The 18,328-nt window shown below is 54.6% G+C and overlaps 1 protein-coding gene across 4 annotated transcripts in view; it reads right to left on the bottom strand.

The window, feature by feature from the left end:
- Positions 1–282: 282 nt before the first annotated feature.
- Positions 283–18,328, bottom strand: part of PEBP4 (phosphatidylethanolamine binding protein 4) — a 215,482-nt gene continuing 197,436 nt past the window's right edge. For 3 of the 4 annotated variants that reach the window (XM_042983250.1, XM_042983251.1, XM_042983253.1), the window contains 3 exons: positions 14,790–14,835; positions 12,431–12,544; positions 568–1,661 (listed from right to left, as the gene is read on the bottom strand). In XM_042983250.1, coding sequence (XP_042839184.1) covers positions 1,507–1,661; positions 12,431–12,544; positions 14,790–14,835 — 315 coding nt within the window. In that variant the 3' untranslated portion in view covers positions 568–1,506. Of the gene's footprint in view, positions 520–567; positions 1,662–12,430; positions 12,545–14,789; positions 14,836–18,328 lie in introns of those variants that run through there. The other variant, XM_042983252.1, reaches the window with a different exon arrangement.

Raw genomic sequence — 18,328 nt, 5'->3', positions numbered from 1 at the left:
AGCATGGTCCGGTTCCCTTCACAACCTCAGTCTCCCACCTCATCTCGTCCTTCAGAGCCCCACCACTAAAATCCTCCAACTAGTTAAGATATGCTCAGCTGGGCTGAGTGGCTGGCCGGGGCCCCTCTGCCTTCCAGCTAATGTGGGGCATGGCTCTAAGGAGGCAACAGCCCTGTGTCCAGCTGCAGCCTGCCTCTTTCATCTGGGGATCTCAAGGCACCTTGCACACATGAATCACCGACATTGCTGTATTCTGGCCAAGGAGAGCGGGGGCTATTAACTCTTGGAGGGAAACTGAGTGTGGAGGCGCAGTGAGGGGGTGGGGGTGCTGAGGGGACTGGAGCTGGGGGTGGGGGAGTCGAGGAACTTGAGTTTAGCCTGGGAACGAGACCGTAGCAAAAGAGGTACCTCCAAGGGGACCCTGGGTGGGAAAGCCACGGGACCTTCAGAGGACATCCAGGGGAGTTAGGGGACGAAAATCCTTTCCTTGCAGACACCAGGGAGTTTCTTCAGAGTTTTCTGAAAGCACAAATCAGATTATACTCGTTCTTCCCCTCCAATCTACTTATTTTATTGTTCAGTGGTTTCCCATTGCTCTCAGAGTACACTTTAAAACTTTAGCATGGCTGCGAGGCGTGGCATGGTCTTTGCCCATCTGTCCAGGTGGCCACACTACGGGCCTGGAAGATGCCACGCATGCCCCTGCCAGCCACGGGAGCTCGGAGGTAGTGTTCCCTCTCTTTGGCACGGTCTCCGGCACCCATCCCCATTCACAGTTAACCCCTACCACACTTTTCAGCTCTGAAGTTAAACACCACTTCCTCTGACAGGCCTCACCTGAGCCTTGACCATGCCCCCTCCACCACAAAGCAGGTCCCTTCATGCCCTCATAGCACTTGGCACATTTGTTGTAATTTGGTTGTGGTCACCTGATGAACCTTTCCCTCCCATCCTGGACTGTAAGCTCCATGAAGCAAGCCTTAGGTTTTGCCTACCCTGTTCCCATATGTATCCCCAGCATCTAGTGGAAGAGGTCAGGCACATACCTGGTGCCAATACCTGTTCAATGAATGATGCTGAATTGTTAGAGTTGGAATGGACCATGGTGACAAACCAACTGCCCCAACTCTCCTTCCTACCTCGATTTCACAACAGAGGAAGCAGATTAGAGAAGATAGGTGATTTGCTCCAGGTCACACAGTGCCTCAGTGACAGGTGAGGCCTAGGGACCCCCACTTCCTATCCATTATATCCCAGCACCACCCGCACCCCACACACTTGCATTTACAGCAAAGCCCCAGGTTCCTAGTGCTGGACATCGATTGATTTCTTCTTCTTAGTTTTTGAAAGAGAACAGGTTAGGAAGCAACACATCCAGCCAGTAAGCCCTGGATGATTTTTTTTTTTTTTTAATTTGGGAGAGAAGGGGTTCCATGCCCAGACCATCACTGATGGGCACTGTGGACACACACACCTGCAACACAAAGCCTGATGTCTGGCCGGCAGTTAACTCTGTTTGGGTTTGTCCGTGGGCTCACTGCTTCCTCCTGCGGGAGGCTGGTAATTTGGGGAATCCTGGTAATTTTCAGTCATGAATTGGGTGCTCGCTTCGGGTTCACTCAGGTGGAAGCGGTTCAGGAATTTGTCCATCTTCCAATTGCCTGGAAGGACAGACCAGAGGAAGGCCGTGAGAGAGAACCATGGCCTGGGAGCGGCAGGGCCTGACAGGGAGGCCGCTCTGAGGACGTGGAGGCCTCAGCAAGTAAGGACCTTGGCCGTTGGGCCGTGGGGGGCAGAGTGCCCAGGTGCTTCTGGCTCCTAGCTGGATGTTAGCAGAGTGTCTGGGAAGAGACTACTCCCCAGGGAACAATGAGGAGTGAATCTGGACTGGTTTCCTTCCCCAGGGCCCTTTATTTGGCATGACTCTGCCTTCTCACATGTGGAAAGATGCCCCATTGGGTGGGCTACCCACTGTCTCCACCCACCTCTCTTTTTCTGCGGGCTCTCCTCACCCCAAGACTGAGGCCTTAAAGGCTTCTTGTCTTCACACGTGGTCACCCCAGCTGCTGGGGCTGAGGCCGGCCCCAGTGTCTGCGTCAGTCTTTCAACCTCCTCCCCAGGTCCCTGGCTGTGGCTGAGGTTGGGGGGCAGGGCACATGGCTAGGGCTCTCCCTCCTCCTGAGCACCTGGATCCTGCAGTATGGTTAAGAAGTCCCCGGCTGGTGCCCAGGTGCTCCTCAAGGAGAGAGAGCACAGGGTTGTGTGTGTGTGGGGGAGGGGCCTCTTCTGGGGCAAGTGTGGACAGGCCTAGAAGCAGGGCAAGGAGGGCGCAGCCCGGGGCACTGGGGAGAAGCTGCGGAAAGTGGTCACAAGCATATTCCCACGCTCTGTTTCCCAAACCCTGGGCCTCAGGCACCCTCTGTGCATGACTGCCAGCTACAACACAGGATGCCCACTGTAACCTGAATTTGAGAGAAACAACAACTAATTTGTAAGTATGTCCCACATACTCATGGAATTTACTCAAAAATTCATTCCTTGTTTATCTAAAATTCATATTTAACTGGGCATCCTGTATTTTTTTCTTTTTGGTGTGTGAGGGGTAAATTGACCACCCTTCCCTGAGTGGAGGGAGTGCTCAAGGAAGACCTTGCCTGGAGCAGAGCTAGGCAGTGGACAGGTGGAGGAGAGTAATCTTTAATGCACAGGGGCGAGGGTTGCAGCCTGGACAGAGCTGCCCATCTACCCGCCTGTGGTCCTCTGTCTGGACCCACTACCTTTTTTTTTTTTTTTTTTAAGTTTATTTATTTATTTTGAGAGAGAGTGCAAAAGCAAGGGAGGGACAGAGAGAGAGAAAGAATCCCGAGCAGGCTGTGCACTGTCAGCACAGAGCCCAACGCGGGGCTCAAACTCACGAACCATGAGATCATGACCTGGGCTAAAGTCAAGAGTTGGACTTAACCGACTGAGCCACCCAGGTACCCCCACCCACTACCCTTTTTTAACAAGAAAGAAAGTCCCTTGATGTGCTGTTACTCCACTTATCATCCTTTCCTCCCCACACCACCCCTCAGGGGATGTTTGCATTTCAAAGAGGTTTTCAAGGAAAACAAAAATGTTTTAATCCAAAGAAACAAGACAATAATAAGGATAATGCAAATAATAATAATAATAATAGTAATAACACATCCATATAGCGCTTCCTATGTGCCAGAAACTCCATGCATATTCATACACTTACTTAATCCTCATAAGGGGAGACTATTTTTATCCCCGGTGCTCACATGGGAGGATGGGGCACAAGATGGGGTTCCAGTGAGAATGCTTCTTAGGGGCAATGATGGAGGGAAGGGCCTCTTCATGCTCCCTTAGGTCCGATCTGGTGACTCCATGCTCGGATTCGGGAGAGATGCTGGGCCCTGGGAGAGTCTCTCCTGGGGGTAGGCTGCTGGGTGACAGGTGGGCAACTGAGTGCTGTGGGGTCTTCCACCAGGAGGCGAGGTGGGGAGGCACTGGCCTGGTGGCCTTCACACCCAGGGAGCCTGGGAAAGTGCGTGCAGGTGTGTATGTCTGTACATGCATGCATGTCTATGCATGTGCAAACCAGGAAAAGGGCTCATGGGTGAACTGGTGTGTGGCAGGCATGGGGACAAGGGGGCCTTCCCCACTGAGTAGGGCAGGAAGAAACCTTGGTGGCCAGGAGGGAATTGAAACTCTCATCACGAGATCAGGGCAAGTTGGTGGAAAGAAATCCCCTGCACCCCGAGGGAGACCTCGCTCCCCTGCTGCAGATTTGCTCTTCCCTAATTCAGAGGACTTCTCTTGATTGAGCTTGGAGTGCCCTGGGAGCCTCACAGCTCCTTCCCGGTCACATGTCCGACAATGCTGTGGTTCTTAGGCAGCTCCTCAAACCAGGCCCTGTGTCCCTCAGGAGAGTGGGTACAGGCTGCTGGCTGCTAGCCTCCTGCTGCCTCCTCCCCTGGTTTGGCTGTGACTCCTCACGCCCCCGTTTCCTGCCACAAAGGGCAAGAGGAACTGACCCTTTGCAAGTTCTAGAAGGAAGAGGGGTGAGTCAGGCCCTCAGGGGTGTGTGTGTGTGTGTGGAGAGATGGGGAGCTTGGAGGCTGTGGCTTCGTGGTCACCATTTGGAGGAAAGTCCCATCCTGTATGGCACTGCTCCGATCCTGGAGCTGCAGAGAAGCTGCTGCCATGCAGGAAGAGGGTGGTGATGCTGGCTGTGCTCAGGCCACTCCCCTTGGACCCTGGGGCCACCCAGGATGGGCTCTTCCTGGGTCCAGGGCAGGGGTAGTGAGTGTACTGCAAAGGGCTCTGTGGCAGGAGGGAGAGAGGAGGAGGATGTCTGACGCCTGTTTCCTGAACCACCCAGTGGTTGGAACATAGGCCGGGTCTCCTCAGGGCGGGGCTGCTGCACGTGATGTGCCCATTGTTCCCTGCGCAACCGTAGGGCACACCGTTCTCGTTCCGAAAAACTAGAGGCTGATCTCTTACCCACTGGTTGGGGCTGATAGGGAAGATGTTGGCGATGAAGGATGTTAGATGTTACAGATGTTCCACAAATGGGCCAAGGGGAGTGAGTGCTGGGTCAGCTTACCTAAAGCTGTGGGGCGGAGGTGGGGGGAGGTTTCGGAGCCACTACTGTGTGCCTGATCTCCCCTAGACAGTGTCTTCAACACCTGGGAGAGGGGCTCTAAGCTTTCAGTTACTCATCCTCTGCCCCTGAGTCCCAGGGGCAGCAATGGCTGGAATGTGTGGGAATTGCCCTGGGGCAGGTGCTGTAGTCACTCTCTGCCCCCAGCTTCCCCAGTCTGTGGGGGACTGAGAAATATTCTCCTAGGCCAGCCCCTCCCCCTCGGAGGACTTGTGGGCATGGGATGGGTGACTCCTCTGCTGGAATGTGCGAACTCTGGGCTGAGGGGAGACTGACAGCCCAACTGGGAGCCGCAACCTGGTGTCCGCTAGGCATGGGGGGGGTATACTGGATGGAGGCCCTGCTCCTGTCCTCAACGGGTTTATAATAGAAGACAATGAACCCTGGACTAGTAACAAGCTAGGCCTTCTCAGGCCTTCTCTTGGCCAGCAGCACAGCTTTGCAGCTCCTGGAGGATGGGGTCCCATCCTTAGCTTCGCCGTCTCTTCAGCGGATCTACTCTTAGGCCTTCCCAATAGCACAGGGCAGTGTTCCCTGTGTGTCCTACCTGTAGCCCAGGGACATTTCCCACCTGACTTGCCATTTGGTCCTCCTGGGGCCCTCAAGTGTTTCCTGCTCAGCCTGGCAAGTGGGGGCTGGGAAGCCCCCACTGGGAGGGAGGCCTCCACTCCTGTGGCTGGAGAACAAGGGGGTGGGGTCCTGAGACTTGGGCTTGGCCTCCTCTGAGCTGTTTTGTGAGTTGAGCTGCTGGGGCCTCTACTGGCACTGAGTGGCCCTGTCTCCCAAGGCGGGTGAGGTGTATCTAACCAAGGTGGCCACCCTCTTCCCTGTCCCCCACCCCTGACTCTCCCCCTAGGGGACAGTGGCCCCGAAGAAAAAACAAAAATTGAACGCCAGCCTAATAACCGCCCCATAGTGCGCCTGGCTCAGGTCTGTAATTTGTCTGGCTCTTCGCAGGGCTGGCTGCAGTGATAGAGGCACTGATGCCTTTCTGCTGAGATTAATGATGTCCTGGTGGTGGTAGGCGGGAGGCCCGGGCCTCTTATTTTTTGTGCCACTAAATGACATCCAGAGACTTCCACTCAGGAGCTGAAAAGCCCTCGTTCCATCACATCCAATTACTCCTGGAGAATATTTGCTGAGTGGCTGATCCTGCTGGCTTGAGAGGCATGGGTCAGAGGGGACCACTTTGACTTTGGCAGGAGTGAGAGGGTGGGGATGCTGGGGGGGGGGTGGTTCTGAGGTGGGGAGCGGTCACCCAGCTCCTCTGGAGCACTCGGGAGGATTGGAGAGTGGAAGTGCAATTCCTAATTACCCGGGGAAATGGATCACCCAGGATGTCCCCCTTGGTCCTGAGGCTGGGGCTGGGGGTGGGGAAGGGAGCAAGAGAGGAGGCTCAAACCTGTCAGTTTAAGCTTCCACTGCTCCATTCCAGTATTTGCTGGTGGTGGCTGGCTGGAACTCTGGGTGAAATTTGGGGATTATCTGTGGTTTCCTGCTGATCTGTTCAATACCGCTTTGGACGACTGATGTTTGGCTTGACTGGGGCGTGCTTCCTGAAGAGGGCTGCCTGCGGCCTGTGGAGGTTGCAGGCAGTTCCTAGCCAGGGTGCCTGTCTGAGAGTTGCCCAGGATGGCCCCATCTGGGCCGCCGCCAGGCCCCCAGTCCTACCCGCTCTGCCAGGTGGGTGGGGCCCCACTGCCTGACACAAGCCCACACAGTGATTCAGGGGCTGGGCCTGGGGCGGGGGGGGGGCGGGGGGGGAGGTGGGTTCTGGGGCCTGGCCAGGTGAACCACCATGGGAGGTCATGGCAGGGGGTAGGGGCTGTTTTGCAGTGGGCTGTGTGTGTTTGTGTGTGTCTGTGTGCGTGTTTGGGGATGGTCTGCAGGCAGGGCACTCTTCCTTCTACGTTTGCCTATACCATGTACTTCTAGCTCACTGCCACCAGGCCTGTGGATTTTCTCCCAGCCTCAGTTCCTCTACATCAATGCCTCCTACTGTTGACACTTCTCGGAGTTCTGCTGCATTCCTGCCCTTGGCCTGTGTTTTCAAACATTTCCCCACAGTGCCTACTGTTTCAATCACCCATGGTGCCCCTCAGGCCTTTAGAGGCCACAAGCAAGCCTTAAATCCCACTGTGTGGCAAGCCTCAGCCCATCCCTCCTCTCTGACCTCTATGGGTGGGTGGCTCACCCAGGAGCTGCTCAGTTCAGGTGTCTGTGATGCTGGGGAGTGGGTTATGGCTGCCTGGTCCAGAACCCAAGGACCCTTCTCTGCCCCTCCCAGAGACGCAGTCTCTCTGCAGGCCTCCAAGGCTGCCTCAGTAAGGAGGTGTCCGAGACTGGTGTGGCCTGTTAGCTCCCTTGGTGCTGTGGCACCATCCTGGGCTCACTGCCTTGGAGATGCTTCTGGAACAAGCTTTGGCATGTCATCTTGTGGGGCAGCGAGGGGATTTCCCCCGCTCACTCGAGAGAGGAGCTTGAGGCCGTGAGGCCAGCTCGTGACACCTCTGGGCCAGGTGGCTGAGGTGTGGCACCACACAGGCCATAGCTCGGCAGGACTTTTAGTGTCTACACAGTGCTTGGCTATCACCTTCTCCAGGGAGGGGGTGTGAGGGGACGCTGCCTTGGGTGGCTGCTGCTGCTGGCCAAGGACACTCGGGACTCCAAGATAGACTTGCTCTTTCTTTGTCCCCACACCAGGGCCCAGGTGGTCTGGGTGAGGAGAGAGAGGGGTGAGGGTGAGGAATGTGGGTGAGTAGTGATAGGAGCAAAGAGCCTCGCCCCAGGAGTCAGAAGAAAGGTAATTTGCTTTTAACTGTGGACCCTTGGTTGACCAAGCCACTCACTGTTCTGGGCGTCAGTTTCCTTATTCGCCTGGCAGAAGGAATGGCCACTGTCCTGGTCGCCCTACAGGATCCAGCCAGGGAGGAGCAGGGCAGGCTGGTGGAGAGGCTGGGCACAAGTGGTCCTGCCTGCCCACCTGGTTGGGACAAGGAGGATGTGAATGCCAAAACTTATCTGTGGACACGGTGCTCACAGAGGCGGCTGTCTTTCCGGGTGTTAAAGGAAGCTGACGATGACTTGAATATGGGGGTGTGAGAACGTGCAGCTGTGTGTGTGTGTGTGTGTGTGTGTGTGTGTACATGGGTGTGTCCCATACACAAACATCCTCATTGACTGAAATTTCACAGGGGGCTGAGCACAGGGACAGGTGGTAAAAAGGAAACATATGGCAGAGGTGAGTTCTTCCCTCAAGGAATTTATAGTCTCATGGTGGCAGTGAGGCCTGTGCAAGTGAAAAATGGTTAATACAAAAGAGATAAAAGCAGGTGACTAAGAAGGCAAAACCAAGTGTTACGGAGCATGTGGAGACGGACAGCAGCAGGGGAGGGCAGGGTCCTGTCGGCTGAGAGAAGACTGCCCCGTGGGAAGGCACGATGGGGCCATCAGCAAGACTCATATTCTGCAGGGGGGGCGGGGCCACCAGGCTTGGGGAAGGGGAGAAATGGTGAGCCCTGATCAGCAGCAGGCAAAGGGGGAGCATGGTGGGCACTGATGGGAACTAAGCAGGAATTAGTGGGCATGTGGCAGCGTGTGGTATAGAAGGGTGCATGGATGAGGTGCGAATCAGCGCTGTCTGTGGGCTCTCTTCAGATATGGCCCCTCAACTCATTCGGTTGGTTCCTCTACAACGTGGAAGCCACCTGCCGAATCCAAGGCTGCTGTGAGGCCGATGCGCAGGCAAACCGTCATGAATCACAGATGAGCCCAGAGGCCAGACTGGGCTTTGGGCATACAAGGTGGAGGGGAGAGGGATTAGAGCTGGGTGAGAGGGGTTGGACAGAGGTACAAGTCCAATGTGTTACAGGCCCAAATTTAGGAAGGGGCGGTGTGGCCTTTGGGACAAATGTCAGTGAAATTGGGCCAGCCATGGTCAGAGGGCATCAGGTCATGCTCTTTCAGCTTCACTCTTGTTCCCTGTTGGGGATGTGGTCATGCTTGAGCTATCTATCTCCCTTCACTAGCTCTGTGAACTCCCAACTGTCCACAGGGTTACACCGGGTGACACCATGCATCCATGGGAACACCGACCTGGTCCACATGGCTCAATTCTGTGCCCACAGCACTTAGAACACTGCCTCACACACATTCGGCACCTACTGTCATCCCAACGAATGCAGAGGGCATGTGTGAATCGTGCCCAGCATGGAGGGGAAAATGGCGGGGAGAAGGAGCTGTGTAAAGGCAGGAGGAATGGGAAGGCAGGATTTCATAAACTAGAAGAAAGTTGGCTTGCCCTTCCAGGGCCTGTGCTGTGGTCCTGGCAGGCCAATATCTGATTGAAGGCCTCCATCCAGAAGTGTGTGGAGTTGGATAGGTTCTTCAAGACTGGTCACTTGCTCCCTGCACTTGTCCCGCAGAACTCCAAGGTGGGGGGAACTCGGTAAGCTGGGAGCAAATCTGTTATGGGTCATTCAGTGGTAGACCCAACTAGTCCAACCCCTTATCTTGAGGATATAGAAATTGAGGCCCAGAGATGTGAGGTGGCTTGTCCAAGGCGACACATGGATGTCAAGATATCCCATTTATTGATCCTATAGATGTTGTTTTGAGGTCACGGAATAAAGAGAAACCCTGCGGAGGGTTTCAGCCCCTGGCACTGAGCAATGTTCCCTGGCCCTCACGGTCCTACAAATTCAACTAGAATAATGTCGCACATGCTTCTCAACCTAAACTGTCATCCACGCCTAAGTCCTAGGGAGGAAAGGATCCAGTAGGACTGGCTCAGGTCAACTACCCTTCATGGATGCCTCTCTACCTGGCTCTTACACACCCACTTTCCCTTCCAGTCTCTGGAAGCTGTTCCTGCCTGTGCATCCAGAAAACACAAGTGGTTGGTTACAGCACATATATCCTAGGACTCCCCTGTTCCTCCGAGGACGCCTTCCCATGGAAAGAAAACTAGACCAAAGTGAGCCCTAGGGCCTGTGCTTCTTGGCTCCATATCCTGGTCTCCTGGGGGCTGGTCCAGCCTGGGGCTCCATGAGTCCCCAAGCGCTGTGCGGGTGCTTCAGAGAGCGCCCGGCCTTGGACTTCTGACAGTGTGCAAGGGCGGTTTCTACATTTGCCACGCCCCGTGGGTTCATCTGGGCATGCATCTCCGCACCTTTGGTGGTCTCCTGTGCCCTTGTTCCTCTCCAGCCTGCCCACCACTCCAGCGTAGTCACCTCTAAAGAGGGGTTGCTGTGTGTTACTTCTCCCATGGGCAAGACCTACTGGCACTTCACGGCACCCACCAAGGTCAGGCCTCTGCTGGGCTTGCTCCTCACAAGGGGTGCTCCTTCTCACTTTTCCAAAATAATCGTTGCATCTGTGGTTCTCCAGCCCAGAGCGCCTTTTCTCTTTCACTCAAGGATTCAAATGGCCTCCTTCTCCCAGGCCCAGCCCATGCCGCACCTCTTCCATGTAGCCTCAGGGCCATATAGGTTTGTAGATCATCTAGATCCAACCCCTCATTTTCTAGATGGAGGAACTGAGGCTCAGAGAGGGTAGTTGAATTGCTCAAAAGTCGAATCACTAGCTGGAGACTGGAAATACAGATTTCCTCACCCTGCAGTAAAATACCTTTGCACTGTTCCCAGCTGAAGAGGGTGTGTCTTCTGGAAGAGAAGGGGATCTTAGGAAGGTATGGACTATCCCTAAATCCACTCGATCTCCCGTTGTCCTTACAGCCAGAAACACACAATTAAGTGCTTAATTATAAGCTGCTCTGCATTGTTATATAAGTGTTTTCAAAGTAGACTGTAAGCCCCCTGAGGGCAGGGAACATTCCCTGTGCTATGTCATCCTATCCTCTCCTAAGCCGCTAGCACAGTGCTAGACACAGGAAGGTGTCCTATGATGGGACGGGTACCCTGGCCCATCTGGGAGGATGATTTTCCCACCTCCATCTCGGGTGGCAAGCAAAATGACACAGAAGCCAAGGGACCCTGCCCAGATGCGAGTCCAGTTCCTAAGTTTTCACGTAAAGGGAGGGGGCTGTGCACAAGAAACTGTGGTTTTGGCAAAGATTCAAAGGGACTGATGGTGGGTGTCAGGCCGCATAGGTTTAGAGCTTCCTTGCCTGCTGCCAGTGTCACAGGAAGGGCACACCAGCCACTGTGTTTTCTGGAGGACGGGTGGAACCTGAGGACCCCAGCCACGGTGGATGGCAAGTGTCTTTGCGGTAGGCACCTCCTTTCTCCCTTTGCCCCCTTTCATGCTCCTCCTGGCTTCACCTACTGCTCTCTCCTTCCCCTCCCACCCCGCCCCTCAGAAAGCACTTGATCTTGCCAGAGCCTCCTTCAGGGGACAGTCTGAGCATTATCCTAGCCCAGGGTGGGGGCATTGTGATCTTGATGTCTTAACAGTGGGACTCAGGCACGCCTTACTTTGTGAGACTTGTACTCTTGGGGGACCGTCGTGGGCTCAGGTGCCAGTTCTCAGCCCTCAGAAAGCACAGTGCCTGGACTCGTGTAAGGGGGCTCATGACGTCTTTGGCGAGAGTGATCCAGGGAACTGGAGAAATTCATCTTGGCTTGGGCAAGATACATTATTGTTTTCCTTTTCTCTCTGTATCCAAATTTGAAAGCGTGTCTTTGGGAAAGCGGTTTAAAACAGATTTACAGATTGGCAAGATGCTGAGGGCACCTGGGAAGGGTTCACCAGTGGAAAGGTTGCACCAACTCTGCTTTCAGGGCAGCCCGGAGCCTTCTGTGATTGGTGGCTCCTGCTCAGCACACCTGAAGGCCTCCTTCACTCAGCCAATACCTTTCGGGGCTCCACTTTCCTCTCCTCTGGGGCCTTTGGGCAACAGGCTTGTAACAATACCTTTCCTGGCTTCCCAGTGGGTGGAAGTTGGTCAAGGTCACTGGGTGAGAGCAAATGGCTGATGACATCCACCCGCCTACTCACCTTCCTGCCAGCCTGGGGGATGTGCTGTTTGCACTCCCAAGATGGCATCTGTGCATTCCACATTTTCTTCCCTTCCCCCAAATGGGGGAGGTGATAGAGTGCACAGAGATACTTTATTTCCCATTTTCCTGGAGAGAAATCTAAAGCTCAGTGAGGGGTCATGGCTCACACAGGGTCAGGTGAGTTGCCTGAGGCATGGCAGTGTCCAGATGTCCATGAGTCTTCCTTCCTGCTCCCCAGCTTTGGTTGGAGGGGGACCAAGGCCACCTTCAGTTAGCCATCAGGAGGCTACGGGGAGTGGATTCTCTCCAGGAGGCCAGAAGGGCTGCTCAGAGAAGCTAGTGGAAGGGTTATGGCTGGGAAGTTTTTGCCCCACCACTGTGGCAATACTGGGCAGACAGAACAATTAATGACCAACGAAGACAGACTGGCAGGGTGGCATTCCAGGGCCCTCTTGCCCAGATCAGACTCAATTAGAGCGTACAATTACTTGCAGAAGTGCTGTGGGGTAGCTGCCTGCACATGCCATTCAAGGCTGAATGGGGGAAATGGTTCTCTACCTGGCTCCGGGCCAGCTAAAGCCACCATCGTGATCTGCGGGACTTACTTATGGGGGGAGAACACATCTGATGTTAAAATCTTTAGGACACTCATTCCAGTCTACTTTCAAGAAACACTACCCTTTGACTCCGGCCTCCAAAGCTCATGGGTAAGGAGTCAAGGTCCCAGCTTCCCCATTAATGCACAAAGCATCCACTTCCACCCCAGAATTTACACTGGCTTTGACAGATGGGGAGGCCTTACCTCGAGTTTTGTTTTCTTTGGAATGGAGAGAGATGTTCTGTCCTTCCTGAAGATAGACGAAGAACTGGTAGCGGTGGAAGCCACTTTGTGCTGGTGGGGAGGGAGGCTGGTAGGCTAGGGGCAGAAGAAGGACAGAGGATGGGCCCCACACCCCACAGAGCCCAGAGACCCCTGGCTCTTTTCTCTCAAGATAATTCTTTATGCCTTCCATGGTCCCCACTGACCTTCCTGGGGTCCCAGCCGGGGGCTTACCCCACTGCAAACTACTAGGATTTATCTTTCGCAGGATCTCATCTTCAGTAGTTTCCTTTAGGAAACACCTTATTTTGGGTGGTGGTGGGAGGAGGAGGAGGAGGAGGAGGAGGAGGAGGAGGAGGGAGCTGCTTGAAGGTCTTGGGCACTGGTGGGACTCCTGGGCCTTACTTGGCTGGTAGGTGTTGGTGTTATCCCTTTGCTGTTTTAGTCTATCCTGATGGATTTCCTGCCTCAAGAGAAACCCATCTTCCTCTGTGAGAGTGTTTGGCAGCAGATTTTTATTTATTTTTTCAGCATTTCCTTATGAACTCAATTCCCAAAGAAGCCAATTTCTTGGCTGGATCCGGAGGATCTGGAAGTGGTTACGGGGGTGGGTGGGACTCGGTTCAAAGGTTTGATCATGGAAGTGTAGGATCTGGGTGCTCGGGGCACTGGGAGCCCACTCGGGCTCTTCCGGAGGAGAAGGCCCATCTCCCTCCCCTTTGCCCTCGGTGCAGGAGGCAGATCTTTTTCTAAGGTAGGGGGGTAGTGGGGCGGGGACATCTCTCATTCTTTCCCCAAGTCTATGCAGGGGTTTTATGGGCCAGACTTTTGCGGTTGGTTCCAGTGGGGCCTCCTGCCAAACAGTGTGCCTCTGCCTCCTCCCCTTCGCCTCATCTCCCTTTCTAAAGAGCCAAGAATCTTCCTGGGGGTGGGTGGGGATGGAGTGTTTGCAGCGAGGATGCTGGTGGGAGGGAGCTTGGTTCTTTATGGTCACCTCCCTCTCCTGGTCATTAGACAAGAGGGACTCGCCATTTGGAGCTGTTGGAATTGTTCCTCATGGTGCACTTCCGGCCACTGGGGCCTCCAGCATGCTCGCAGCTAGGGGAATTCCTGACTATTCATCTCTCCCTGAGTTTTTGGTTGCAGATCTGATACACGCGTGTGTTGTGTGCGTGCGCGCACGCGTGCATGTGTTCAGAGTGAGCACAGCACAGGGTGTGCCAGGAGCCCTGTGAGTTTGTATGACTTGGGGTCTGTGCTGGGGCAGGTGCGAGTGCTGGGAGAGTGTGCTTGTTTGCTGAGGCTGTTTTGGAGGGTCTCCGTCAGTGTGTGTGCAGATGTGGGTCATTATTTTTTTTTTCACAAACACTGCCAAAGCTGAGAAAGGCTGCTGAGCATAGGTGGGTGCTGGCGTGTGTCCTTCATGTGCATGGTGTGTGGAGGGCAGATGCGGCCGGGTCAGCTTTGAGCAAGGCCAGGGGCTGCTGGGTGCCAAGCTCACTGGAGTGTGGGTGTGTGCCACGCTGCCAAAGACTGGTGTCCGTGCATCTGTGTGCATAAGGCTGTGGTTGGAACTCACTGGTTCAGTGCAACTGGGAATTTATCCTCAGGAGAGATGGGAGACTGAACCCCCCTCACCAGGGCTTTCCTGAAGAATCCCCCCTCCAAGAGTAGAGGCGAGAGATTATGAGGAGGAAGGGAAGGGATACACATGGCGAGCCACTTCTTGGTGCCAGGCCTTAAGTGCTTTCCCTTGTGATATCCCCTTAACCCTCACCACAACTTGGTAAGATGGGTGTTGTCGCCATTTTCTGGATGAGGAGACTGAGGCTCTGAGAGGTAAAGTCAGGTGGACAGTAAACAGTGGAGCTGGGATTTGAAGCCAGGCCTATCTGGCCTGTGTTGCTTCACAGAACTATGAGGCTCATTTATCTTTTTGCTCAGCCCTTTCCGGGAGGTCTACAGAGCCCCATGCAAGGAGATCACGTGGGACTGGGTACAGGGGAACACAGGAAGGCAGGCGGAGGGAAGAGAGGGACCCACCAATCTCTGCCAGTCACTCTCCTGAAGACCCTTGCCTTTCACGCTGGCCCCACCTCTTACTTGTCATGAGACATGGGACAGGTGGGTCTGTGCCTCGGTTTCATTCTCTTTAAAACAGACATACTGGTGGCAGTGGTCTCAAAGCACAGTTGTGAACATGACATTAGAGCATACAAGTAAACTCCTGGGCCAGCACTTGCACACTGCGAAGTCTCAACATTGAGTTGCTTCATTATGGTTCTGGTGGCCATCACCGTTGCCCTGGCTGGGGCAAGGGGTGTTTGAGGGTCATACTCACCTGACAGCTCCTGGCCCTGAATCTTCCCTTTCTTCATATCAACACCCTGAAATGAGAGACAGACACAGGTGTGAGAGACTCCTGGGGCAGCGGAAGGCCATACCAGCACACTTCAGTCCAAGTAGGTTTTGCTGACTTCTTTCTCTCCCTGAGGGAGTACGATGGAGGAGTAGGAACATGTATGGCTGCTCCTGGGATGCGTTGCCAGAACCGGCTATAGGGTTTGGAATGGCGCCTCAGGGGGTCCGGGGAGAGAGGACAGACACAGGCATCGCTGAGGGTGGCCTGGGGGTGAGGGATGGACCCCCTGAACATGAGAGGACACTTCTGGAAGGGCACTCCCATCTTCTGCGCCCCTAGACTGGGCATAGGACACGACTCTCTGCCTGTGGGGTCTGGTCAGATCTAAGGCAGGGGCTGGCAATCCTCACAGCCTTGCTAAGCCAGCCCATCCTCTCAGGTTCTCTTTGGGGCCTTCAGAATATTAGGCCAGTGGCTTCTGAGTAACCAGAAGGGCAGGGAGGGCAGGAGGAGGTTGGACCGCTGATTCTGAGGCAAGTTCTTGATGGGACTCAGCCCACAACCTCTGGGCAGATTCTTTGGCCTCAGTTTCCCTCTTCTTCCTTCCCCTCCCTTTTCTCCTCTGCTCCGCGTCTGTGGGATAATGAGGCAATCCCGGGGGCGGGTGCTAATTATTGTTTGTGCAGGACTGGGAGATGCTCAGATGAAAGGGACTGGAGCAGGGCCCCTGGGTCTGTGCCACAGCTCGGGGCCCCTAGGTGTGGGGTTTTATAGCCTTAATGATGGTGATTAGCATGGCTCTTCACTGGTTCTGCCAACACCTAACTGTGCCCTGGCTGTCTTTCCACCAAGCCCTCCTGAGGCAGCCTCTGCTCCTTCCCCTCACAGAGGTGCTCAGGATGAGGGTTTGGGAGCAGGGAGCTAAGAGATCTCTCATTTCTCTGTGGAGACTCTTGGGGTCAGTTGGGTGACCCAGCTCCTAGTGCGGGCTACCTTCTACAAAGTCAGAGCCCCACCCCCGTCTTCTTGAAGCCCCCTGATCTCTTCCCCTTTGGGCTATAGCTTGTCCACCAACCGTTCTCACTTTGGGCCTCCTTTGCCAGAACATCCCCTCCCCCAGACTCGTCCCTGGTTGGGAGAAAGGGCAGAGGACGGCAGAAGAATGGCTCCCTCCACCTTGGGCCCCCTTCCCACTTGGTTTTCCTCACCCTGGGCAGGTGAGATCTCTGTCCTTTGGCACCCTTCCAGCCCCCTCGTGCAGTCTTGTCTGCTCCGGAGCGTCCAGGCAGCCTTCAAATTTAGTCCCTGGGACAGCAGGGCCATGCGTGGCCAGCTCTGCCTTGGCTGGCTTCCCGCACGGTCCCTGACTCCCCCAGTATCGGGCCGTCTTTCCCAGGGCTGGCAGAGGGCCCAGGTGTGGCCAGGGGTTGAGAAGCCAGGGGACGCCAGGGTAGAGGGAGGGGGTTGGGGAACGGAGGCCCCTCCCCTGATTTCCATCTCTCCCAGGAGAAGACGTGAGGGCCCAAGCCTTAGCACCCACTCTCCCGAAATAGCTCTCTGGCGGCTCTAGGGCGACTGAGAGATGGGGACTAAGCCCAGAGCGGCCCAGCCCAGCCTGCTCTGTGCTCCCAGCCTCCCCCTCACTCCTCTCCAAGTCAGCCCAGCCAGCGGTTTGTTTAAACAAAACAATAGCAACCTAAGCTGGCTGTTTCTTTTCAATTCCCCACAGGCTTGGGTCCCACCCAGAGTGATAAACAGGCCTCTCTCCTCTGTGTGAGTGCAGGGAGGGGTGAGGGTGGGGGCTGGGGCCTGTAAGGTCAGGGAGTTTGTGCAGAACAGCATGGAAAGTCTGATCTGTGGCCCTGATCAGGGTGGAAAGGCCCTCCTACCCCTCCCTTTCACTCCAGGGAGTCTTTTCTCATCAACCGGGGCCAGCTTGGCACAGACACACGCACACCCGCACACCCGCCGATTCATTGAGTAAAGCCAGCAGTCCTTCCTGCCTGCCTCCCCTGGCGGAGAGCTCAGCTGAGGCTGCTGCTGGGGGAGCGTGAGCAGAGGGCACTGATGGCTTTAGAGTTTTCAGGGTCTCTCTGGAGCTTGTTATACAGACAGGCACTGGTCCTTAGAAGGAAGGGCAGGAAGGCTCTAAGGAAGCGCCAGGCTGTAGAGGCGCCCCTGCAGAGCATGTGGTCAGTGTGGCTGGTAAGTACTCAAGTTGGGTTGAGGATGGGCTAGGCTTCCTTTGGGCATAAGCCTTCCCCCATTGGTCTGTCCTGGGGGTGGGCAAAATTTCTACCATATAATCAACACGTGGTAGGAGCCTTAGGAAACCAAATTCAAAGGGTGAGAAAGTTGAGACTCCAAGGAGCTCAAACTGCTTGTCCAGAGCCACAGAGCAGTGAGTGGGAGAATCTCAGAATATTCCAGGAGGAAGGCGCCTTAGACCCTCGGACCTTTGAGACCCACTAGCTCAAGATCTTGTGTCTTTTGACCCACAGTGACATCTTATGCTTTTCCTACAACGTCATGATGACCCTATCACTTCCCCAGGAGGCACTGTTTTAGGAAGACTATTATTAAAATACACAGATATCACGTGGAGGACTGGGGCCACAGCAGAAATGGTTAAATAGTTGCCTGCCCCGCCCTCCAACCCCATATGAAACCATGAGCTCTTCCGAAATGTCTTCATGGATTGGAGTACCACAATTAGCCTGAGATGACCTTAGAAAGCTGGAAATCCCTGGGGATGGATGAGATTCTGGGATATTTCAAGGGTGGGGGGATGGGGTGGGCAGTGGGAATCTATGGTTCTAAACACTTCCTAGGGAGACAGGACTGAGCCTGAGGGTGGGCAATGAACCTAGCATTTAAGGAACAGATCCCACACCTGTCAAGTCTGAGCAGACAAGAGCTTTGGAAAGAGAGTCTGCAGTGGGGAAGGGGCTGCTGAGAGCTCCCCGACACCTGGCCTCCTCACCTGGACCCCTCCTTCCTGGCCTTCCCCCTCCCCCAGGTATGCTGCTCCTCTTTAAGATGGGCCCATCCCAGACAAAACCTCCTTTCCCTTACTATAGCTAAGACAGATTGACATTTTCAAAAGGAGCTTGTCTAAATGCTAAGGTTAAAAAAAGGAAATAATTATAGAAATTACAAACAGCATAGAAATTGTTGGGTTTCTGATCCTCAAGAACACCGAAAAGCCCAAGATGGCTTTCTCAGGGTATCAGGACAGGAACACCTGAGGTGTTAGGGCAGTGTGTTTAGGAGGATACCCAGGGCCCTTCTAAGTGTTAGAGACTAGATGACCTTAGGGAGGCAACTCTTTTCCTTATTAGCATCCTCTGGCAAGGGGAGGAGAGGTAGAGGTGGAAGATTGCTCAGTAGGACCCTTAAATGCCCGGGATATAAGAACAGTCTCCTCTTTTTCTTAGAAGTTGGTCCCCAATATGTGTGCACCTGCATGTATGAATGTGTGCATGTGTGCATGTGTGTGCATGTAGGGTATGTGCACA

The sequence above is a fragment of the Panthera tigris genome, chromosome B1 (assembly GCF_018350195.1).
Source record: "Panthera tigris isolate Pti1 chromosome B1, P.tigris_Pti1_mat1.1, whole genome shotgun sequence".
In the NCBI taxonomy this organism is placed as follows: Eukaryota; Metazoa; Chordata; class Mammalia; order Carnivora; family Felidae; genus Panthera; species Panthera tigris.
This window is presented reverse-complemented; position numbering and strand designations above follow the sequence as displayed.